Source organism: Sylvia atricapilla, chromosome 2, assembly GCF_009819655.1.
Source record: "Sylvia atricapilla isolate bSylAtr1 chromosome 2, bSylAtr1.pri, whole genome shotgun sequence".
Taxonomy (NCBI): Eukaryota; Metazoa; Chordata; class Aves; order Passeriformes; family Sylviidae; genus Sylvia; species Sylvia atricapilla.
In genome coordinates this window covers 85,997,650-86,022,643 of record NC_089141.1, presented here as the reverse complement: position 1 = coordinate 86,022,643, position 24,994 = coordinate 85,997,650, and the positions used below count along the sequence as shown (strand labels likewise).

General features: G+C 39.1%; 1 protein-coding gene across 1 annotated transcript in view; it reads right to left on the bottom strand.

Moving 5' to 3' along the window:
• The window catches only part of SLC9A2 (solute carrier family 9 member A2), a 33,570-nt gene continuing 8,576 nt past the window's right edge, over positions 1-24,994 (bottom strand). Inside the window, exons 3-12 of the mRNA XM_066313694.1 lie at positions 21,719-21,969; positions 14,939-15,156; positions 13,274-13,476; positions 10,637-10,726; positions 9,284-9,354; positions 7,684-7,845; positions 6,969-7,065; positions 5,947-6,078; positions 3,925-4,015; positions 1-1,890 (exon numbers count right to left, since the gene is read on the bottom strand). Of these exons, the coding sequence (XP_066169791.1) occupies positions 1,520-1,890; positions 3,925-4,015; positions 5,947-6,078; positions 6,969-7,065; positions 7,684-7,845; positions 9,284-9,354; positions 10,637-10,726; positions 13,274-13,476; positions 14,939-15,156; positions 21,719-21,969 (1,686 nt within the window). The 3' untranslated portion in view covers positions 1-1,519. The remainder of the gene's footprint in view (positions 1,891-3,924; positions 4,016-5,946; positions 6,079-6,968; positions 7,066-7,683; positions 7,846-9,283; positions 9,355-10,636; positions 10,727-13,273; positions 13,477-14,938; positions 15,157-21,718; positions 21,970-24,994) is intronic.

Here is a 24,994-nt window from a genome sequence, read left to right as displayed (position 1 = left end):
TTTGTGGTTTTAAAAGGAAACTCTGATTTTTAATAGTTCTTTCAAAACAAGCTTAAATTAAAAAAAAATTAATCTTATTGCCCACAGATTTAGAAATGTGCTAATGAAAGAGAAAAGTTATGATTTCACAGTGTACATTCTTCAATGAAAGTTATCAATTTTGTAACAAGTAGAAAGAAAATAATTTCTGCATTGTACTGAAATGTGTATCTGTGCTAAAGCAAGCTCAGTACTTAAATGGGACAGAAAGTGCAAATTCCTGAGAGCTACAGTTACGTATCATTTATTTTAATGCACCCTCCCTTCCCACATGCCCTCAAATGGCAACCATTGATGCTAGGATTAAGAAGTCCATGTTATTATAAGGTGCACACTGACTTCAGCTGATTCCAGGGCCCCACTGTGCTACTTTTCTGTAAAAAACAAATTAGATGGAACGTTTTTGCTCCTTGGAGTGCATAGCTCAGACAAAGAAAAGATTATCTTTCCCCTTTTACAGATGAGGAAACAAAAAGTAAAACAAATTAACCAGGGTCACAAGCATGAGTTGAATGAGCTTTCTTGTCTCAGTGGTCCCTGACTCAAACAGGAGACTGCTCGCTTTGTCTACGCGCAGTGCTCTGCAACTATTCTACTGCTGTGTTTGCATAACATTGCAACCAAGTAACTAAGGTGCAAAAAAGCAATTTTGATTCAGAACATTATTTATCCACTTGGAGTATTCTCGTTTTAGGCCTTCTGGTGTCCTGCTAAGTGCTCAGTTCTTGCTGACATAAGTGAAAGCCAAGGTATTTCAGTTTTTCTTTGGTGATACTTAGTACCTTTTGAAGGTAACATATTGCCAAAAATTCAGAAAGTAAAAATTCAAGCTATTCAGGTCTTTGCTGCAAGTCCTTTTTATAAGCCGTATTTGCAATTCTGCCCCTACAGCTTCTTTCTTCTCTTCTTCCTCTTTTTCTGCATCAGATGTCTTCAAACAAACTAGGCTTCAGGAATATATTTATTCTTCTTTAGAAGTCTATATGATAGGTGCATTGTGCAATTTTCAGTGTTATTCTTGTTGAAGCTCTGGTTACAACAAGTATTATTGATTATAAATAAAATCTGAAATGATACACAAGTTTGGGGGTATTTTTTTAAGAATCCGTTCATCATTGGGCTTTCAAACATGATTTCAATGGAAAACTGGGTATTGAACCTTCGTGACTTGGTTCCATGAGAGATGATGTGATAAGGCACATTTCCATACTATTGTAACAGTGGAAACAATATAATTAAATTAATGCATTGCCACAAGTTATTTATCAAAGAGATACACATTTTTCATGTCTAACTTTGCAATTGCTCCAGTATTCTTTTCACTTAGTTAATGGAGTTGACTGAACTCAAATGGAAGTGGTTAGACCCAAAATGAGGCTTGTTTTGTTATTTTGATGGATCCCGTAGTCTGATCAGATAGTTTAGAATCCTAATTCAATATGTCCGTGGTTTATTATTGATAATTCTCCTTTGGCTATGTTCAGTACAGCTGGTTCTCAGGCTTATTTCTCTGCCTGTCCCCTTGTGAAGCCTGCCTAACTAACCGTGGTGGTGGCATGGGTCTTGCTGAGCCGTGGTCTGCAGTCAAATCTTCCCTGCTCAAAGTGCCAAATCTTGGTCTGGTCAGCAGCGGCTGCCTGAACCCAATGGATGGCTGAGGCAAGGTGCTTGGGTCCTGCTGCCCTCCCCGGCCGTCCTGGCTCCCGTCAACTTCGTTCTTCCACTCCACCCTAAACTCAGGTAGCGGCCTCTGTTGTCTCAGTCTCTGCTCTCTCAAGATTTTCCCTGCTCTGGGCCTTAGATTGAGCACTGTGGTAGCAGCATCCAACTCAGAGTCACTGCTGTCACCCACTGTTAACAGAAAACAGAAAAAGTATAGTTTTAGGTGTAGAATATAACTGTTTCAGGAATATTTGAGTAACAGCACACTGAGCCCTTGCAGCCATATAATAATCTCCCCAAGTTTTTCTATATTCAGTGCTTTCTGATCAGACACAGGAAGAACCTTTAACTCTGCCAAAATAGAGGATAGATTTGACTTTAAAACATCCCTACCCTCAAAAGTGTGATTTTTAGAAAGGCCTCACTCAGCTGCTTCTTGATTGCAATGTGCTCCCTTGATTGAAGTAACATTTCCCCAGTTCTGGGAAATTTCCAGTTCTCTGGACAGAAAAAAACTGCCTCTCTCTGAGCTTAGGGTCTAGTCCCTGCTTACATCCAAAATTAGATTTCTGAGCCTCACATCTCATGAGATCTAAACTGAGAGGCATTTCTACAGCGCAACATGTACAAGGGCTCTAGAAACTTGACTTCGGAAAAGGAGCATCGTACTAGGCAAAGGATCTCTCAAGGTCAATGTACAGATGAGTGGAAATATCCCATCCTTAATAAAGCTGAATGTAAGACATGAAACAAAATAAACAGGGCAAATCTTATAGGTTCAAGTGCTGCAGACTCTTCCTCCTACTCACAGCAGGGTAGAATATGCTCTAGGGAAAGCTGGCATAATTGTTTAGGGAATGCCCTTAAATGATCATTGCCAGGTAAACCAAGCTGGAGAATGTCTGGATGTGCACATGTGCATATATTTTTCCCCAGCAGAATTCTTTAAAAAGAATTAACATCTTCATCAAAACTTGCACACTTGAGTCATCTGATAATAATTTTAACAATAGTTTGTGAATGCCTCAGATTTGTTCTTAGACTTAGATATGATGTTTTAAATATATCAAAGTAAACAACTCTGTATTGTGCAACTCTCATAGGAGCAACTTAGATTAGTAGCCTTCATGTTATTTCTTTTAAAAAAGGTGAGGAAGGAGTAAACAAAACATATCACCATGTAATTGTCCATTCACCCAGATAATTATATATCAAGGAAGGTCTTCATCAGACTGTGTTTTCAGGCTTTTTCCCTTCTAAATATGTCAAATAATATATTTTTTGACAACTGAATAACCTGGAGGCATATTTTCTCTTTAATGCTAGGTGACAGTAGGTGACCTCTGCAGATTAACTACAGAATAAAAGGCATCCTACACTCAGGAGAGCAAAGATATCATTATTAACAGACAAAAACACAGTTTATTGTTAAATTAATTGGGAACAGTGGAAAACTAATTGGGGTGGAGATCAGGAAATTTTAGCAGCTCTGCATAGATTTCCTCATCCTAGCAAGAGATCTTGATGACAGCTCGTCATTAAAGAAAATGCTCCTGAGTATGATATAAGCATGGTAATAAAACCAGTAACCATCAAAAGTAATATATAGAGTTTTTCACATCAAATTTTCACATCAAATATCTGTGCTCCAACAGATTTTTTTAATTTTTATTGTTGTTGGTTTTGGTTTGGTTTGGTTTTTTTGTTACAACTACAATATAAAACCTCTGTGAGTTTAGGCAGCGGGAAAAGAATCAATGTGGTTGTAAACCACAGCATTTTGAGCATGAGAACAATAAACTAGATCCAATGTCCTCATGACCCTCTCTGGTTTGGTTCTTAGAGCAGTGTCCTCTACCTTGACCTCAGAGAGAAAAGAACCAAACAGGCTCATAATCCAAGAGGGATATCTGGACATTATGGAATAAATATGAGAACACTGCACCATGGCGGTGCTCCTGGTGCAAAAGTGCAGCAGGCTGCTGCTTGCTGACAGGAGGAGATGTGCTGGGAGGACTATGCCAGTACAGAATAGGAAGTGAGGAAGCCCCACAAAACCCTGCTGTCCAGGTCATTTCTCTACACTCACATTTCTGCTATAGGACACACTGCTTTAAATGCTCTAATTGGCTGATTTCTCTACATCATCCCTAGAAAAATCTTCCTTCTATGTAAGCAAAATGACTTCAGCACAGTAAGAGAAAAGCAGAAAAATTTCATTACCTCTGGAAGATGTTTTATTTCTCACTCGTAGTTTCTCTGGGAGTTTAGTGTTTTTAGGAAGTGAAAGGAATCTTTTTGTATTTGCTGCAGCCTGCATGCAAAGAAAACCAAAACACTTTAAGTCACGGCAGCCTAGTGTACCTGCATAACGCATGTTAAGATACACAACTGAAGCTTGAACAAGTTTATGTAGCTAAAGGGCTGGAGAGTAGTTTTGGATTAGCTAATATGTGATCTTTTACTACACACTCAGTGCTGATTACTGGCTGAAGTCTGTGCTAACCAAAGTAAAGACTGAATAATCTCAAGCAGTTTAATCAAATGAAAGCCTAGTGATATGCCCTCTGAGATCAGAGTTAATAAATGCATGGTCTCTAACCTCAACCTTGCCTGCACAGGTTTTCCCAAGGCAAATGCTGCAAGCAATGCACTTCATGCAGCTCCATGTTTAAAACTCGTTTAAAACTTTTTATTAGTCAACTGCAAAAATTTGGGTGAGACTGAAGCTTGGGCTCAAGAACTAATCTGTATTCTGATCCTGCAAGCACTTTATACATATAAATGACTTTATACAGCTGACTAGTCACACTGAAGTTGATGAGGAAGTTAGGCACCAGCATGATCATTTACCAGTTCAGGGCATAAAATCCTTGTTTTCCCCAGACTAAGATTTAAAGACTCTGGGAACAGACCACACTTCATACTTCCTGGAACATGAGAGGTACTTTCCAGGACAAGTTGCTTTTTTTTTTTTTTATTTAGAAGTTTCTCAAGTACCTCCTTTCTTACATTTGCTACAAAGATTTTTTAAATCTTAACATTCTACCAGCTCTCCTCTGCTCATACTTGTGGCAAACCCAAAGGGAACCTGAAAGGAAATTTATTTTCCCTCAGAGATTTTTCCTCTTTGGATTCTTATCCTTTTCCTCTTTCTCCTCTTCCCTCTGTGGAGGATTTATCCAAAGATACTTATTCTTAAAATTATAGCTAGTGTGTTTTAAAAAGTTATCAGACATCCTTTTTCTCTCCCTGCCCCAAAAGTCCTGCTGAGTCTCATTATTACACACAGTAAATAATTTAATTGCATGAAAAAAGATAACATATGTAATTGTGGCTGAGAGGAAAAAAAAAATCGTTCAGGAACAGTCTTATTGTCATAATTAATACCACAGTAGCTCTGGTAATGATCACCTATGAGACACAGCCCTTTTGGAGACATTATTCCAGCCTCAACTGCTGAAAGACAACTGTATCAATGAAGACAACAGTCACTAAGTACTCCTGTAACATGAAAATATATATTCACAGCATGGTTAATTTTCTTGATATCTGATATGACCCAAAGGATCAGTTTCCCTGCCTAATTATTGTGCTCCATTCCAATATGGTTGGAAGTTTACAGATGCAGGATTGCTTCAGAGAGCCAAATATTATCATGCCACAGCAATCCTTGTAAGTGGAAGTTTTCCTAACCATTGTCAAATCTGTAGGCCTGACTACATTTTATGAATACTAAAGAGCATACAATATTTTTCAAGTGAAGAGCTTGCTCTGATCAATGCAGTCAAAACTCCTCTCCTATATTTTGGAGCTTATTGTAAGTAGCTTTTCTATCTCAAAGTAATTTTTAACCTTTAATGATCCACACTTCATCAAAATACTGATAGAGAATACTGATCATATCTATACTGTGTACAGAGCCTGTCTAGCTTCTCTGAAGTAAAATTATGGCAGCAGATTCCACTCCCATATCACATTCTACAAGACTGAAGCTTTGCTGAAGGTATCGACACAAATTAAGGGGCTCATGTGTGCAACTCAAGGTGTAAGAGTGTTATCACATGTGCAGTTGCCTTCCAAATTCAGGATATTTTCCTGCATGTCAGAAGATTGTTTTTTCTGCATGACAGTTAGCTACAAAGAGCGGCTTTCAGTAAAAATTAAAATTAAGAAAACAAACAAATAGACCAAAAAAAACCCCAAAACAAAACAAAAACAAAAACCACTGCAAAATGCAAGTACCGGTCTTTCTCTTGACAGGCTGTTTGTTTTCCTCAGGCTCTCCCTAAGGCTGTGCCGGCGACGGATCAGAATTTCTTTGGCCTGCTTTTCACTTGCATCTGCAGCCAGGCTATGTCGGTTGTAGGACATTGTCTGAAATAGAAAAGCAGTGATCACAGCCTGGAAAGCACAATGTCAAATGTGCTGGACTATATGAACAAGGAAAAACAGGCTTTTTGCTTTAATAAGCATCATAAATCCGTGTGAACAAGATCGTATTGCAGATGATTAGAAATAAGAACAATAATTATGCTGAGAATGTTTTTATTCATCTGTTTCACAACCACCTGGGCTTTTTTGTTGGTTTTGGTTCATTTTTTTTTAACCTGCTGATATTTATAATGAAAGACAAAATGGGAGAAGCTGGCTTAATACTGTGTTCACCCCCACATAGTAGTAGTTTGGTCAGTATGTCAGTAGAGGACACATTTGAAAGTGACGAGTCCCTTAGAGGGAAGTAATTTTTACCTCCAGCAAGCTGAAGCTTGCTCAATTTTTGAATGTTTTCCAAGGGCTCAGGCATTCAAACTACTTAGCCACAGGAAGATAAATGTGAAATGTCCTTTTGCTTTTATTTCACTATTTTTCCAGTTCATCATCTCTGGTCTTAACACAAACAACTTTACAACTGGAGGCAAATACGAAATCTAATCCCATATCACGAAGTGAGCAATTAACTGATATAAGTAGACAGTGTTGGGTTGAATTGGCACCTATGATCCTACTTTAATATCATAGGTATTTCAGAGGTAATAAGACAAAAACATTAGGCTTTATCAATAGTATAGGATCAAGTACACATTGGAATGTGAATATGCTACTGTACATATGACAGGACATGGACTCAAGGCAACAGAAGTAAATAAGAGCATTATTTGTTATTACATGATAGAGCAGATGTACTGGTTCAAAGATGTATTAGGAAGATAATTGCTATATTAAAAGAACAGTGGGATATTTATGTGTCAAAAGTTCATCCTTACTCGATGTCGTATTTGGTAGAGATTCTTTGTTAATATTTCTCGCATGTTTTCCATTTCAGTGGGAGAAAGGGGCTTTATCTTTCCTTCATGATAGTCACTGTGGCAGAATAAAAAAAAAAAATTAAAATAGGGGAGAGGGAGAGAAAGAGGTAAGAAGAGAGGGAGAGAGAGAGGTAAGAAGAGAGAGAGAGAATGTTTTTTATTTTTATGGTCAGGAATGATATTTGAATTATTTCCTTCATTAGAGGGGAAACAACATTTCAAAACAACTAAGTAATAGGTGAAAATGTAACATGTAGAAATGAAATCTTGATTTCATTTGAATCTATGGTAAGACACAACATGTGACAACAATTACAATAATTCATCCATTGTATTTAGGTGCTATTCAGAATGCCCCTCAGGCTTCCCTTGTAGCTATTTTCAACAGACAGGCAGGGATGTTCAAGTCCCCCTCCACTCTACATGGCAGATCACTGTTCCAGTGAGCAGCTATCCCAGTAAAACTGCACACCCCAGAAAATACAGCATTTCACGTGAAGCTACAGGCAAAACGCTCTTGTTTCACATCCTCTTACCATCCTCTTACTGTGCTGGTGACATTAGGACACAAAGTATCCTAAGTCAAAGTGATTATCCTGCCCACAGCCTGGGCTGTGAAATAAATTATGTGACCCGGGTGAGACGCTTGGCCACGCTGGCATCACTTGCTTACCTGAGAGATACCGATGATGGGACCTTGCTTATCATTCCACTCTCTGCCATCTCAATGGCATGCTTGATTTCTAGCTTCTTGTATAAAGAAACAATGCTGGATTTGGGCTGGTTCTCACGGATTAGAAGTCTTCGCAGGTATTTATTGTCGAACTTTTTAAACCTGTACATGAGGCAAACCAGCCCAACCAGTTAATTTTCACTGTGAATAGGTAAGGAAAGCCAATATATTACAGTTAATGAAATTCTAAAGGACTATTTCGGGACTGTGTCTGTTCATGTTAACAACCTAATGCTGAGTAACCTAAGAAAGGGTCAATTTCAACTTTACTTCAGATAGACAGTCTTAAGCTGTGTTTTGGTTAATATGGTAATGGGCAGTCTCCCTAGCAGCAACTTTGAACTTTTAGGTATTCTATGTTATTAAAAATATTATTTTTAATTCTCTGTTTTCATCAAGACAAAGAGAACATTAAATATTTATTGTAATAACAAGTAAAAGGCCAAAATTTGCATCAACTGCTTTTTCTTTGAAATTTTAGCCTGCTTTTTAGAAAAAACTTCAGAAGGTCTTCGTTTCTCTAAAGCAACTGCACCTTCTTGGATGCTTAGTGAAAAAATACAGATTACAGCTGGTGTTGATTTTGCTTGTCAGAAAATATTTTGCCCTGAAGACATTCCGAAATTATTCTTGAATTTGGGTGTGAAGGTCATGAAGAGGTGGGACTCTCCTTTGTTCTGCAATCTTTTCATTAAAAATCTCACACGGACTGGAGAAGAACCAGGCTGAGTAAAGAAAAGTTGTACCCATCTCATGCATCTGTCAGCGAAGTGTCCTCACCTGTATTGTCCCCATGCCATCTTGAGAGGGCTCTCCCCCCATTCCTGCTGGTGCTAATCTCTCTTTATGTAAAACACTTAAATTCTTCTTGGAGCAGAGACTAGAGGGTGGTGAGCAGTGCCCATGCTTTGGGCCTGAAGAATTTGGGTGTAAAAGGAATTAGATCTAACCTGATGATGATGACTCAGCAGATAAAGTAAAAATATGAAGTATTCAGGTATTGCCAGGGGTAATCTTCTTAACTGATACTAAGTCTTAAGTAATATCTTCAAGAGCTGTGGAGCTGCCTACCATTAATATCTCTCATGTATATCATGCCAGCTCCTGCCTTCATCTTTTCTAGAAGAAATCCAATAGCTTTTGTATGTTTACCATCAAATAGGAAACCAACCCATCACTTAACTGCCCTAAGAAATACAGTTTGCAGGAAGACAGCTGGGTGGGATGAAAGGCTCTACAGACATACAGGAAATGCTCTGCAACAGCCAGAAACATGCACCCTCAGAAAGACCCACACTTCACCCTGGGATCAGACGGCTGCCTTTCTTCCCAGCTGGAGATTCTGTTCTACTTGCTTGTGGTTTAGTAAAAGACATTGTTTTGCTACTTTCCCTTTGAAACCCACATGTTCTAAAAACAACCATACACTTTCAAGAATAAATGCTGAAAATTAAATATGATGCCAAACAGCCTTTGTTTGTTACTGCAGAGCCATTTCAGCCTCTCCTGTACAACAAAGAGTTTCAAATGCTGTTCTTACTTATCTCTCCAAAAGTTGTGACCCCAGTGTCCACACACATCTTCAATTCCAGTCTTCACGTGGTCAAAGAACTAAAGGAAAACATTGGTTCATTACATAAACTTGTAGACATCGCTTGGCTTGTCCTTAGACCTTATCAGTTTCCAACTTACTTTAAAACAGAAACATCTAGTCACAACTCGGGACAATGCTTCAGTTTTACCAAAAGCAGTCCAAAGCTCAAAGACAGAATCTGTTTCTTTCCCCCTGAATCTTTCTTAGCTCATAGCCACAAAAGGACAGTTGCTGATTTCCTCAATGTCAATCTTGCTCAGTTCCTGCCTGAAATAAAAGGTATTCCCATATTTTCACTTATATGAAATTGCCTAACCACTTGCTGCTATGCCTGGAACTTACCCAGGCCTGACAGTGAGGCAAGGACTTTGTGGAGAAGAGAATCTCAGTGGACAGAAGCTCCCTACACCATCAGCACCAGCCCCTCAAGATGCACACACAGAACTGAGAGCCAGCATTAGGTCCTGAGCTCCTATTTTAGGAATTGGTATGATCTTAAAGCATCCTGTCCACCTAATTTAGAAACACATTCTTCCTCAGTCTATTATCAATTATGAAAAACTGAACCAGTTCAGCCAAGGTCTCACTTGATGCCAGAGGCAGCATGTTTGCTTTTAATTCAGGAACCCTCGTAGGGGTCTCTCAGCCTCAGGGAAAAACCCTGGTAGACATGTCCAAAGGATAAGCTGTAAAGGTCAGACTTTTAGATGCCTAGATTGGCTTCTTTCCCAAATGTGGCTCTTACTATTCCTCACTTTTGAAATTGCAAACCACTTGCCTCAGGTATGCTGCAAGGAGAAACACGTTCAAGAAGATGCCTGCCTAATAATCTGCAACAATTGGAGACATACATGCACCAAACATATACCCATAAAAAGGCTGATGATACAAGAGTTAAGTAAGCTTAAGAGTGTGTTTAAGAGAAGTTTGCATTTGTTTAATTAGATTAATTCAAATGCAGTATAATGTAATTAAATAAAGCCAGAAGTTTCCTGATGTAGCCAAACTATGAAATATCATGTATCTCATGTGTGAAATAAACTACAGAAAGTTAATTTACTTCCAGATCTGAACAATTAAGAAAGCGAGAGATTCCAAAATAATGATACGTAACAATAATTTCGGTAATTGCCAAAAGTTAAATATAAGCTTTACAATTTTTGTGCTTATAAAAGCTATCAAAAAGAAAGCTAGTACAACCTCTCCATAATACTGATGCTGAATGCTTGCCTGTCTGAACGTGACTAGGAATTTCATCTATACAAGGGTTTCACCTATGATACTGAGGCTGCAACATACCCTGTTATAAATCTCTTCACTGACAGCAGGCTGCTTTTTATTTGACCTTTTGACATCAAGAAACTCCACTAGTGGGCGAATTGTTATTCCCTGTGAAGAAAAAAAAGAACACAATAATTATAAAAATGAATACATCCTTTTGATTAGCAGGTTTTGCACTTAGCTATGAAGTCCTTGTCAGTTCAGACTCCATTAATGCAATGGGAGGAAGAAAGGGGCACCCTAGAACAGAGAGCTCCAAGAGGGTCAGCCTAACAGAACCTATCAGGAATACATCACCTATCCCATCCATAGTAATTTTAAACACTTTTTTTCAACAACACAAACAAGTTTTGCTATGTGTTAGAAAAACATGATTAAAAAATAAACTGATTCCCTGTAACTGCAAGATAAACATGTAAAGTCCTCTGTTTTAGAGATTACTTCCAAAATAGGTATTCAAAGATATGTAAACAGTACTATTATTGATATCTAAGATCATGAAACTAAGGTTATTTGTAAATACATATCATTCTCCGAGAAAGAACAAAAAGTCTTGGCTATCCCTGAATAATATAATGGTTTTCAACAATTATTTGTGGAAGAATTAAGATAATTTGTTTACTTGTACAGACACACTGGCACAGGGGAGAGGAATGAATCTCCTGTGGTGTTGAGATCAGTCCCTACTATGCCAGACATCCAGGTCTTTTCATAAATGAATCAAGCTTTATCTTAAAAGTAGTTAGGTTTCTTTGCCCCATTGCTCATAATGGAACACTCATCTTGAACCTTATTGTTCTGATAATTAGAAAGCTGCTTCTTAATTGCATCATGGTCACTCTGTACCACTTTGCTCTTGTGCCAGCATTTGTCTTTTTAGCTTAAACAGTGTTCACTCCCTCATATAAACAGCAATTATAGTCCCTCTTCTCCTTCATCTTGCTAAGGCCAAGGCATCCTGGTCTCATTTCACATGACAGGCTTACCAGCCTGTGATCACTCCAGAACATGCCACTATGCCCTAATGGAAATATCTGTCTAAGTGTGTCCCTAAGATCAGATTTGTCTTTCTTCTGTCCCCACTGTATTGTTGACTTAAAATCTACTCCATTACCAACCAGTACACCTGCATCCTTTTCTCCTTCTACTTTTTTCCAAATCAAAGGTTCCCATTTCACATGAAAAATTCTTCATAAGAAAGTCCTTGTAAGAACACGTTTGTGTACATTACTGCTCAATTTCATTCTGTTCCTTTCATACTGGCCCTCAGTTCTTTCTATACTCTATCTCACGGTCACCCTGAGAACACTTTTCAAAATCTGTCATCAAGAAACATCAGCAACAAAAACTCCTAACTTTATGTGCTATGGTCAATTAACAAGTGTATTAACTTATCCTTGAGGAATTCCTTTAATAATCTCATCAGCCTGTTATCTGGACAGGGTGGCTGAACACTTGAGCAGGTGCCCAGAGAGGCTGGGGTGTCTCCATCCACCAGTATTTTCAGAACTCAGCTTGACATGGCCCTGAGTGACATGATCTAACTTGAGGGTGGCATTGCTTTGAGCACAGGGTTGGACTAGAGACCCCCCGAGATCCTTTCTTACCCACATCTGCTTTTATTTCCATTTAAAGAAGGAACTGTAAGCTCATTCCTCACTCATTTTACAGTCATCCTAATGTCAATCTAAACCTCAGTTTAATGAGTAGTTACACTAAAAATATCTTCTGTAGCTCCAACCCCAAAAGTTTTACAATAGTCCAGCTAAATAAGATTACACTAGAAAATAATTGCCTTAAGAATGGCACAGTTTTTCCTTGATAAATCACATTGCATCTCATAGAACATTCCATTTATCTCCATATTTTAAATTATTCCGTCCTTTAAAATTAGTTTTCACAGTTAAAGTCAACTAACTTACCTCCACCTTGCCCCTTTTCCTAAGCATGAGCACAGACACTTGCTTCCCACAGCCCCTTTTTCCATGTAAAAGGCAGAGTAACAAAATTCTTTTTTTTTTTTTTTTCCCCCACAGACCTGAAATTTCATTAATAGCCACTCACATCTCTCTCACTGCTCTAGATAATAACTAGTTTGATATGTTTATTGGATGGACTTGGCCTCCTCTACATTTTGCAGGTTTCAGTCTCTTGTCACCCTTGGCCAGGCCTCCATGGCCAGGTGTTCATCAGAGACAAGTTCTTCATGTCCTAAAACACACCTGGTGCTTTTTTAGGGATGTCCAGGTGGTTTGCAGCATCACTTCCTAACACCCAGGCTCCTGCTCACCTGTCTGGGCCCTCAGTGTCTTTAGCTCACTGCGCACTATATCCAACACTGAACTCCTAAACACACAAATTTAAACACTCTAGAAAAAGGAATTAGTGCTGAAGCTGTACCCAGATTATCTTTTGTCTCTACTCTAACCTCACTAGTCTTAAATACTTAATACTACTTATGTGTTAGCATAAGTATTTAGTGTCTGGCATACTCTTGCTACCTGCTTGTGGTATGCATATAGCATTTTTTTCTACTATGACTATGGCAAGTACCTTCGAGTATGTTCCTTACAGTAAGTTAGAACATTTGTTTTTCTACCCATGGCTTATTTACAAGCTGTCTGAGAAAGAAGTTCAGGAGAAGAAAGGTAATACCTGAATGAAAACAGTAAAGAATATCACCACAATAACAGCAGTGATGAACAATTTCTTCCTGGGAAACACAGCAGGAGGAAGCAGAAATACAAGTGAAAAGCAAATTGCTCCTCGGAGACCTCCATAGGCGATAATAAATTGGTCCTTAAAAGTGAGAGGTATTGTCCGGAACACATTAATGATCTGAGTCAGAACAAAAACACCTGAGGGGAAAAAACAGAAATACAGAGAGGAAGGGAAAAAAAGGGAACTTAAATTACAAAGAACTAGCCCATGATGCTAGTATTTGTTTAAAAAAACTTCTATTTGCTTCTTACCTTTTATTTGCTTCAATAGATATCATTGAAGAAATGAAACATTACTTAGCAGCTTGAAATACCGTAATTTTAAATTTAAAAGCATTAGGAACATCATTTTGAATATATTTAGTGAGCTAAACACCTTGGGTCAGGTGGACTTAGGACCTGAAGCAGCTAATAGACCTCTAGAAGACAGCTGTCTGCTAGACTACAGCTCTAGGACAGCAATAATTCTCTGTGTCACTATAGACCAAGACTCCTAATTGCATTTTACCAGAATTTGAGGTGATTTTGAAAACTGGTTTGTCCCCTCCATCAATCTGTGTTTTGAACCCTGCAAACTCCTGTTCACTCAATTTTATTCACACGGACAGGAAGGATGCAGGACTGGGGACGGGGGAAGAAGACACCAGTGCATGCTGGTGTACCTTGGAAAACGGTTCCAGGGATGTGGCAGATTGGAGTAAAGGCATAAAGGCAGGTAAAGGAAGCAAGCACAGGGGCCAAGAGCTCTGTGGCAATCAGGCTGTTTGGCTGCTTTTCAGGATAAAGTACTGACTATGGGGTTGCAGGTACAGTAGGAAAATAGTCCAGGTTTCTGCTCTGGAAGGAGACTTGGGAGCTGGATGCAGGGTTGTAGATTAAAGCATGACCCACCTTTACACGTGCAGGGATTGAATCATTAGAGATGAAGCTGGGGAGAGGATCAGATTTAAGACCTACTAGCCTGCCCTGCACTTAGCTCTCCAGGTAAAAGAAAAAGAACTAGTACTGTAAATTCAGGAGAGATCAATTTCTTACAGGAGTTTTTCTTTACACTTCAGTTATAGCATTTCCTGGTTTGAAACTTTATGTCACTGACTGTAAAAATCCAAATCTAGTAAACATAAATTCAAAACAAAATCAAAAACACAGAAAAAAACCCAAAAGCAAAACCAAAAAAAAAAAAAAACCAAAAAAAAAAAAAACAAAAAACCAAACAAAAAAAAAAAATCCCCCAAAAAACCACGAAAATGCCCCACAAACAAACAAACAACCCCACCCCCCACAATCTTTTTAATTGCTGTATGACTGCTAATTCTTTTTACCACAATTCGCTTATTTGTAAATAAATGTTTACTTAAATACATGCATTGTGATTAACAAGCAGACTGTTTCTTACTTTAGGTGAGCAGGATCAGGGCAAAACTGATTTTTAGGTTCCATTTCAGGGAAAGGTGGAAGCTGACCCTGCGATATAGGGCATGTTACTAACAGAAAAACCATTCTACAAACTGGGTCTCTGTCTAAGGTTTGGCATTTTCTACTTGACAAGAGATAAAATACTTCATTTGCAAAGAATACCGACCCATAGTTTGAGACTTACCCAGTGCCCTCCAGATTAAACAGAAGAGGAGGGTGAAGCTAACAAAGGCCCAGTTCCACTCATGGTTCTTCCCAACTGTAGACACACCCATGAAGATGAAGATCAAAGTCTCACTGACACTGCTCAGCATCTTCATGAAATACTTTATCGTTGTGTAGGATTTCTGAGAAACATTTTCCTCCACATATTTATTCATGGTCATGGCACAAGCTGTAATCCTGAAAGGCAAACATTATCCCATATTTCATTGGCTTTATTTTTTTTTTTAGCCTCTCTTAAATCTACATAATATTATTCATTTTCCATAGTTCTCTTTAAAATGCAAAGCATAAGTTATTCCACAACCAATCTCAAATTTACGGGCTTGGTGAACCTACAATTTTGGGCATGATTCCTTTTTTTTTTTTTCTGCAATGGGAAGTTCTCTGAGAAGACATCAATGTATAGAGTTTTTTCACATACTAAATGCACGTGATCTGTGCAGGGGTCACTCCAATTCTGTTTTAAAAGGGGCAGAGATGAGGAGAGACAGGGACAGCCTTGGAAAACAGGAGTTGCTGCATCTCTTGCTGCTGAGGGACAGCAGACAGGGTGGAAACTGCATATCCTGGAGCAGGGCAGGACTTGCCTCCTTCCCTACCAGCAGCTGTCCCACCTCAAAGGCAGCGAGAGTAGCCAGCTCCTCTTTCCAAGCAAAGTAAGCAGCAAGGCTACAATCTGTGATCCTTCACCAGTTTAGGCCTGCTCTGCCTGCACATAAGGCTGAATAGGAGAAAAACCACCACCAGAAATCACACTGGTGCTGCTGCACATTTAAATTATCTACAAATGAATGAAATGGGTATCTCAGTTGACACATGAGAGAAAAGAAAGGGCTTACTGTAAATGCATCTACAAGTCCAATTTCTGTGTTAGTAAACAGAGTTTGTTAATCCTCAGGAAAAGCAGGGAATGACATCACTGGTTGTGTATCACTTGCTCAGTATGGCTGTCCACAGTACAGGAATGGCTGAGGACCACTCAGCTACACATTTACAAGTTTAAGGGTAGTTAGCAGAGCTGGCTGGAGGATATCTTCAAGGTGGTATCTCAGTGTAGGGAAGGGCAGTCTGAGGGGTCTAATAATTATCAGGGAGGACAACTAAGTAAAGACACAACTAAGAAAAGACACATTGTGAAACAAATGTCTTTCCTGGTTTAACTGTCTAGAGCAACAACATCTGCTCTGATTTCCCAGTTCAAAACACTTCACACATTCATGTATGGGTTTTCAGTCAAACCATGCACACTAAATCTTAACAAAGAAAGAGAGATGTATTTACATTGTCTTTCTGAATACAGCGAACTTGTCTATGGCTATTTATTCCAGTTACACCAGGTTTTCAGACATAATTATTTGCTAACATAGCAGATATTTCTTCATGCTGAAATCTCTACACTTCTCTCTCACTCATGGGGGAAGAGGGCAAGTTTGCTAACATCTCTGAAAATTTCTCTCGAAACCTCTCAAGTTTTGTGGAGATTTCACTGCTGAAACTCTTCTAAGCATGTCTGCCTCTAAGCCAAGAGCCCCATCTCTGAACCCCTCTGAACGAAACATCCCTGCATGTGGATGTAAATGGAAAGGCAGACTGGGGTAGAGCTTAGAAAAACCTCACTGACATTATGAATACATGTGCTTGGGTTCTTTCTTCTAAATAATGGATTTTAAAAATATTTCACAAAGCAGGAGGAATCCCAGAAGCAGCAGTAACTTCAAAAGGACCTTCATACCTTCAATTTTCCTTGCATTTTGCAAGAGGGAGTCCATAGCAGAAGCTGGGATTGTAGTCACTGGCAGAATCTGAACACATTTCTCTTGATTATTTAAAGTTAGTTTTGTCCAGAAGTTTTGTTCTCTTACATGGAGCCACATCTACATCCCCAAAGTGGCTGGGCAGCAATACTTCTAAGGGACAAGCCTGGGAGTACATGTGGACACTGGGAGAGGACACTGTACTCTGTTGACATCTTCCAAGCAGCAGAGGCCCTGAATGTACATCAGTGTGAATAAAACCCAAGGAAGGGGATGTGATACAGGGACACGTACAGTCTGATGGGGCTGAGAGTGTCTTACAAATACAGGCAGAATAGTGCACCTAACCTGGCCCTCACCCTGCATTTTTATCCACCTATACTTGGTGATGGATAAGGATCTAGTCAGCATAAAATAAAATGTCCATTGACATGCGAAGACCAGCTCCAACCCTAAGCAAACTCCAAGTCTAAGAAGCCTCACTAAGACTATCCCAGACCCTCACCTATATTTTATATTGATAGAATTGTCAGCCCTCTCCTCACTGTCAGCTGAATTGACCACAGTCCTGAACAGAAGGATCCTACGTGGTGCACAGATCGCATGCTGCCTGGGAAGCAGAGCTCATCCTGCTTACACAGTGTCCACTGTGGAAGATACAATGAAGTTTTCATAAGCTTGCAAGCTTTCTCACTGAAACACTCTGTAGTTAAGGTAACATTTCTAGTTTGGGTACATGGTTAGGATAACAGAGGTCCTGAATTTTTTTGCCTGTACTGACAAACTGATGATGTTTTCCACAGCTTTCCTCCTTGTTCTGATCTTACAGTCACCCAGATCCCACATTATGTGCCTGAGCAAGAAAGTGGGAGAGGATCTGGCACACACATGGATTTTGTCCTGACAAGCAGCAGCTTGGTCAGGACATACACTCAAGCCCAGAAGCTGTCAAACACTCCCAGGTTCCTCAGTTTGGACACAGTTCTGATGGTTAACCACAGAAGTACATGCACAAATCTTCCCAAATCCACTTAACGCTGTGACCCTCCAAAAGTCTCATACTGAGTAGCAAACCAGGTCTTCACTGCACTGACACACCTACAAGGATCTCAGGCTGCGCCATGGGTTGTGACAGCTCTCCTGTGTGTACACTGCTTATTTGCACAAGTGTAACAAGTCTCATGCAGCCCAGCTACTCCAGCCATGGCACTCTCAGTGGAGCTGGCAAGCGCAGGGGCAGCAAATGCAAAAGAGCAAGAAGGCAGTGGGTGGGCTGGAAAAGAGCCATTTCTAGGCCCACAGTCATTTGAGAGTCCCAAAGCAGCAGCTTAGTGCCCTGAAGCATTAGGACTGTCAGGTCTGCATCAAAGGCACAATGAAACACACAGTACTATTTATTACCCTCTTAAAATAAATTGTTTTCATGATTATAATAATTTAGGAAAGCCCTGCTGCATGAGGAGCAGAATCATGCTCTAGACATGCCTTGGTTTTGGAACCTGAGGTAATGGAGACACTGTAAATAGATGTCTGATAAGAATCTGTCACCAGATTAATCAGAACCCTTGCAAGCTGTAACTTAAAACATCTACCATGCTTAACTACTAAAATTTAAAGTGACAACACTCTTATTTTCAGTCACATTTTGCATTCATTCAATTAACTGAATGAGCAAACAATTGAGGAGTTGGTTCAATGCTATAAGAAATAGAGACGCACATGACATGTTACTCTTCAGGTAAGTAATATTCCACAGCTAATCACTGCTCACGTTAGAGTATTTATTTACATTAGAAAAAATGTTGAAGTCGCCTTCATTTGAAAATTGTGTGAGGATATAGTGTTAGAATTTAATATAAAATCAATATCTTTATGCAAGATTTTATGCACATTATTATAATAAGTTCTTCACAAACTAAATTTTCACTGTCACAATAATCAAAGACAAAGCTTAGATGTGTTTTATTTTATATTTCTTATCCACATACATTAATTCTGGCTTCCAATTCTGTGACCTGAGTAGTTGCCCCTGGTCAAGAAGTGGAAGGGAAAAGCACTTCCTTGCAATTAACCTGCAACATTCTGTACTTCTGAAGAATAAAAGTCACACTGTATAAACAGTACTGTTTCTGTCAGGACTGCAATAAACTAGGCCACTGGGTTCAATCCTCAAGTTTCCTTGACCTACTAAATTTACAGTAGTTTCAATGTTTGCTCCTTTCAGCCTGCTAATTTATTGCTGGAAAAAAAAAAAAAAAGAAATCTATATTAAAAGTTCTGCTGCTTCACAGCCTTTATGAGAAATTAGTAAGCAGAAAATGCAGCATTATAATTAAAAATGGAAGCAAGCTAATAAAGTTCAGATTCAGACCTGTATGGTTTATATCTGTGATCCTCATTCGTGCCCAGCTCTAGTTACAGTAGAAACTCTTTCTTCTCCTGCTGAAGAGGATTTTCTCACTGCAGCTCACAGGGACATAGTTCAGTCCCTTCACTATTTCAACCAAGTAACCTGGTGCAGGGGTTATATACGGACATTTCAAGAATCATTTGTCCTTAGAATGAGTACATAGACTTATCAGAAGAGGGACAAGTGCCTTTCATTCCCTTCTATTCCTCTGCCAGTGAATTCCTACTCGCCCAGGAATGAGGCAATCTGTGTAAGTATCTTATTTATTTGGTAACACTGTACGTTCCTGCTCATGTCCTTCCCCTAAAGTATGGTACAGCATGTAAGCACAAGGTCTCCCTGAGTATCTTTATAAACCTGGTTATGAAAGAAGTGGGAATCAGTAGTTTAACAGACTCATGTGGATATGGGTGAAAAAGGGGAGACCAAACAATTATTCCTCATAGGCTGAGCTGTAAATGGCCACAGAAGCCACAGAAGCAATAATAAATAAGCAACCTCTGTTGTAAGGAACATTCCAAGGTCATTTGCTCCAACTACCTGCTCAGAGGAGGGCTGACTTTTTAATCAGACCCAAGCAATCCTTACATGAGTCAGTCGCTGCAGAAAACAACAGGGATCTCAACACTGCTGCATGTTTTTGCACTGCGACACAGGGCAAATTACTCTCTGTAGTTCAAAGGCCAAAGAAATGTGACAAGAACAGGGTAGATTTACTCCAAGAGGATGCAGAGATTGCAGGAGCTCCAAGGCTGTCAGCAGCACTGCTGGGAGGGGAAAAGCTTAATGGCTTATAGCAGCTGAGACCCTACATGGCAGCAGGGAGCCCTTCCATCCCAGCCAGGGTGTTACTGCTGTACACAGTTCTGTCAGCTATTACAAAAAAAAATATGCTTAGAGACAAAAACAGACAGAACATTTTAAAGATTGTGCTGTTTGAAGGCAAAAATACTTTGTGTTTCCTCTTCTGTTCTGCACCCATTCAGGGGCCGCTGCACAAACGAAAATGAATAGGTTGTTAGTGCTGTGGGAAGCACTGGTGGGCTGGTGGCAGGCCCTGGCATGTGGTGGGTCCACTGACCCACCAGCAGACCCACCATGCACTTCGCATTGTGTCCTGGATGCAGCAGGTCCAAATCAGTATTTTCATAAACACTGCCACAATTTTTTCCATGTACAGTTTAGTACACGTTTTTAGTTTAGAAAGCCTGTAAGTATTTGATCATAGGATGTCAAGGACATTTGGCTTAGGAGGTGGAGGAAACTAGAAACCACACAAATGCTATGAATAGAAGCTATGAAAAGAGATGGCACATTTATGAACTCGGTCAAAGTGGATGCATATGTTGCTTTATTTAGGCTCATATCAGAGAAAGAAATCCATGCAATCTTTAGCTCTTTACTTACATTAAGTTCCAACCTCTGTGGTTTCATGGCATATTCCTATTTTTATACTACTGAAATCATCACCTGTAAGTTTCCTTGTAAATTGCTTCCCAGCCCCAGAAAACCTTATACTGGCATGACTTTGATATTAAACCTATCTTCACTTGCCTAAAAGATAATAATCAGATGAGGTATTATCAAGTATTAGTGACACTCAGCAGTAACATCTGAGCTTACACAAAAAGCTCTGCTCCTCATGCCTGAATGACTCATATTTGCCACTAGAACAAAAAAAGTCTTTAAGGAAAGTTGACTTTAAAAACATTACTTGGAACCAGAGCAAAACATTTAATTATATCAAATGTCATCAAGGCTCTTTTTAATGTTGAAGCTGTTACAGTATAAACAGAGGGAAGAGAGAGGCTGTGCTCTTTTTTTACTGAAGACAAGGAGTGGAAAACCAGAAGTGAAAATATTTCTATCTGTTGGAAGTGGGAAGAAAAATATTATTTTATAAATAAGGATGTATACAGAGAACATTGTAACACACAGGCACACGTATCAAGATACTAAACTATAGGATTATATTACCAATGGACTGCAAATTTTACATTCACCCAATCCTTATTGTGCCTGTGATCCAGCAGAGGTTTGCTTTAATGACATATGCATTGTCTCCATTAAATGGTGCTTGTTGGCTGCTCACATGACTAACTGTTAAACAGAGTTTCACAATATATTGGCATCAAAAGTGAAGGCAGCTCATGAAGTTCCCTGCTACCACTGCCACTCTCTCCCTGCCACCATTGCCTCTACATCACCGGCCACTCCTCACCCATGCCCTTATGCCTAGTTGAAGGGTCACATTAGGACACAGGTCACCAAAGTGACCTGGGTTAAAAATAAGCCCACTGAAAATACAAGCGAATATTTTTAACTTGGAACATTTCAAAGATATGGCTTATGATGTGATGCCATGAGCAGTTTTAGTGACACAGCTGGTGTGGTGGCAAGCTGAGAGAATGGGGTGGAAGCAGGAGGGAAGAGGCCGGAAATCCTCAAGCCAGCAGCTCTGCCATGCACCGTGGAACAATGCCACATGGCAAGGTTTGCAAAATCTGATCCTCTCTCCAATTTCCTCTGGCATTCTTACTTGGATGCTATGATTACTGAAGTTTGGGGTACTTACGCCATGATGCCCGAGAGATGAAACATTTCAGCTGTTATGTATGACAAGTAACTGTACAGGAAGACAAAGAGTGGCTCAATCACTCGGATTTTATGGGTGAAACGGGTGGTAAAGGCTGCTACAAATCCCAAAAGGATTCCAATCAATACTCCACCGATCCCCACTATAAAGAAGTTAGCAATCCCAGCGAATATGTCAATAACCTTAATTGTGCGCATCTGGCAGAAAGACTTGAACAAATTGTACAGGACCTATGAGGAAAAAGAAAGCACATTATCTTTTTTGAACTATTCCTAATTTCCCTTCATGTCATTATGTTCCTCTGCTTAAACGTTGAATTTTGAATTTCTCTACTTTGAATTTGCCTTTACATATGCTGTTATTTACGTCTGGCATATCATTTGTCATCCATATACACCAGAGAGATACACAAAGACAGAGATATATAATTACTCTCAAATTTTTTGCAAATGGGACAGATTTCTTAACCCATGCCACTCTGGGGGCCAGAAGCATAAATCTATCCAATTCTTCTTCAAAATCATTTATTTACAAAGCTCCTAATTTCTCCACAAATGTCCATTTCAGATTTTTCCCAGACTAAAAGAAATAAAACAGAAAGAGAAAAAACACCCAGTTTCCTAACCAGTGAAAAATCAGGTTATTTTCAAATCTGTTTGATCTACATGACACTGAAAGGTAGAGAACTAAACTAGACCATAGATTTTTCTAAACTGCTAGGGTAGGAGGGGATGTAGAGGCAGCTGGGGACGGACAGTGACCATCTCAAGGAGTAAAAGAAACAGTGCTCTTTCTCAAAATCATTGACCATTAGGAATCCAATGACTTAAAGACTGTTCAAAATATTGAGTATTTCTAGAGATTTGGATTTCACTGCCATTAAAATACCTGTTGCCATATGTTTGCCCAGTTTAATTTTCAAAATATTTATAACCATCCTTCAAAACAAACTAGATTAACAGGATTATCACATTTTCTTAGCCAGAGGCCCTTTTTGTTTTATACAGGAAACAGAACAATCTTAAGTCCCCATTTCTCTAATATCCAGTATTTTAGTTTCTCCAAAACAGAAACCAATGCAACCAGTTACTCTTAAAGAAACTTTAAAGGGTTGCCCCATCAGCAGATCTACTTGGGAGCCTTAACCACTCCCTGGTGTTGCATGTATGCCCCCAGCCCTGCAGTACCAGGGTGGGTACACTGTCCCCTTGTACAGAGCTAACTTTGGTCACAGGCACCTATTCCTGTCCCAGTGGGTTCATAGCCTAAGCCAGTGAAGACCATTCATCTTAGACAGCCTGCAGGAGTTAAATCTCTGCTTTCTTTCTGGACTTCTTAGTACACCAAACAGGTTTCTCTATCAGGAATGCTATTTGAGAGAACAATGTTTTATCAGTATTTGCATTGTGCCAACAAAATAAGTGTTTGAGTAGTGGCTGTGGAAGGATTTCTCATGTTTGCAGTCTTGTTCTCTCTCACAAGACAGAACATTAGCTGTTCAGTCCCTCTTAGTCAAAACTGGATAAGTCTTACAAAACTAAAAGTTTAATGCAAAGACATAGCTTATTGTGGGTCTTTGGGCTAAGTGAAAGAAAAGAATTGAAACAGAAAAGAGTAAATATATTCCAGAGCAAGCGTGAAAATAGAAGGTTAAATCAAACTCAGAATGGTCAACAGCAATTTTCATTACAAAGCAGCAAATACAGTAAGAGCAGGATCATGAACTATTTATTTGATAGGAATGATGATCTTAGGATGAGTCCACTTGGGAGAAGTGTCCTTTTTCATCTGGACAAACCCCTTGCTGCTCTGAGGCAGATTCCTGGCCTTTCCTTGTTACTGTGTACTGTGCCAGACAGGAAAGCAATGTCATAGACTTCACAGTTGTTCCACCTGTTTTGATTTGCAGACCTCATGGATTTGCATGGAGAGAATTAAACCTACTGACAGTAGGAGTGCCTTTGCTGGTTACTTTACAAGGACTTCTCATTCCACAGACTCCAGGGACTGAAGAAAACTGTTGACTTGTGTGCAAAGAGTTTCCCTGAGTCACTTGTTGAAACTTGGGATGATCCCAGAGTTGCATTCTTCTCTGAGACACCTACAAAATTTGACCTGGCAGAATATTCTCTTGGTACATATTAGGGAAGCTGATTATTTTATTTAATTGGAGTTTTAAATAATATTTCTTATATTTTAAAAAGTAACTATATAAATAGATATAAGGCTAATCTCTCAAGTAAGAGAACTTCAAGGTTCTTGTAAAGAAGAATTTTGATCTATCCAAGCTTTTCCATAATGTCACTCCATCTTCACAGCAAAGTATTCACTCTGCAAATAGAATGGAGCCTGCTGCTCCACATGGAGACATCCTCATAAATCTTAAGTCTAATGCCACAAATTATTTGAAAGAAGAAAAGCAATTTTCTCCTTTGTACCTCAGCCATGGTTAAGGCAGCAGCTATAACTACGGAATGTCATGAACAGAATTTTAACCTCATTCCTATTGTTTTTTATTTACAGTATTGCAAATGAGATCAAAATCAAGTTTGCTTTCCTTTTACTCTAAAGCAGCTCAGTTTTACTGAGCTTTCTCTAAACTTCCAGGTGCAGCAAACACCAACTCTGGTCACATTTTTAACACATTTGATGTGAGAACAGGGGGATTTTTTGAAGTTCAAGATTTTAATTTACTCAATGGCCTTCAGCTGAACTCACTGAAGGTCACACCAAGTAATATTAATCACTGATCACTTTTTAATCTTGTCCCAGAGTAACTCCAAAACACTAATTGCTTATTTTCATCAGTTGTCAGTTATTCAGTTTTTAATTCTAAAATTACTTTAAAGCAAACTTAAAGAATGTTGTCAGCAGATGCAGAGTACAAAACACTGCTGCTCTGTTTTCTAACATGGGAATAATATTATTATAAAGACACTGGCTCTTTCTTTCTGATTTTAAGCCCAGAATTGGAGTTTGAACTGCTAACACTCAGCTGTAATCTTATCATTTATTATCACCTTGCTCATTATGTCTGACTCAGATTTTTGGTAAAGCATCAGCTCTGATCAAGAATTCAATTGTCAAACATTGTCCTCTGCCAAATTCAAGTCCCAAAATTCCACCACTGGGGAAAAAAGAACATTCAGATGCACAGACAAATTGCAAAATCTATTAGGCATGGAAGACCACCTGAAAAACGGATACTCCTGAAAAAACACACCTTTCCTTGTATACAAAATGAAGGTGTGGGAG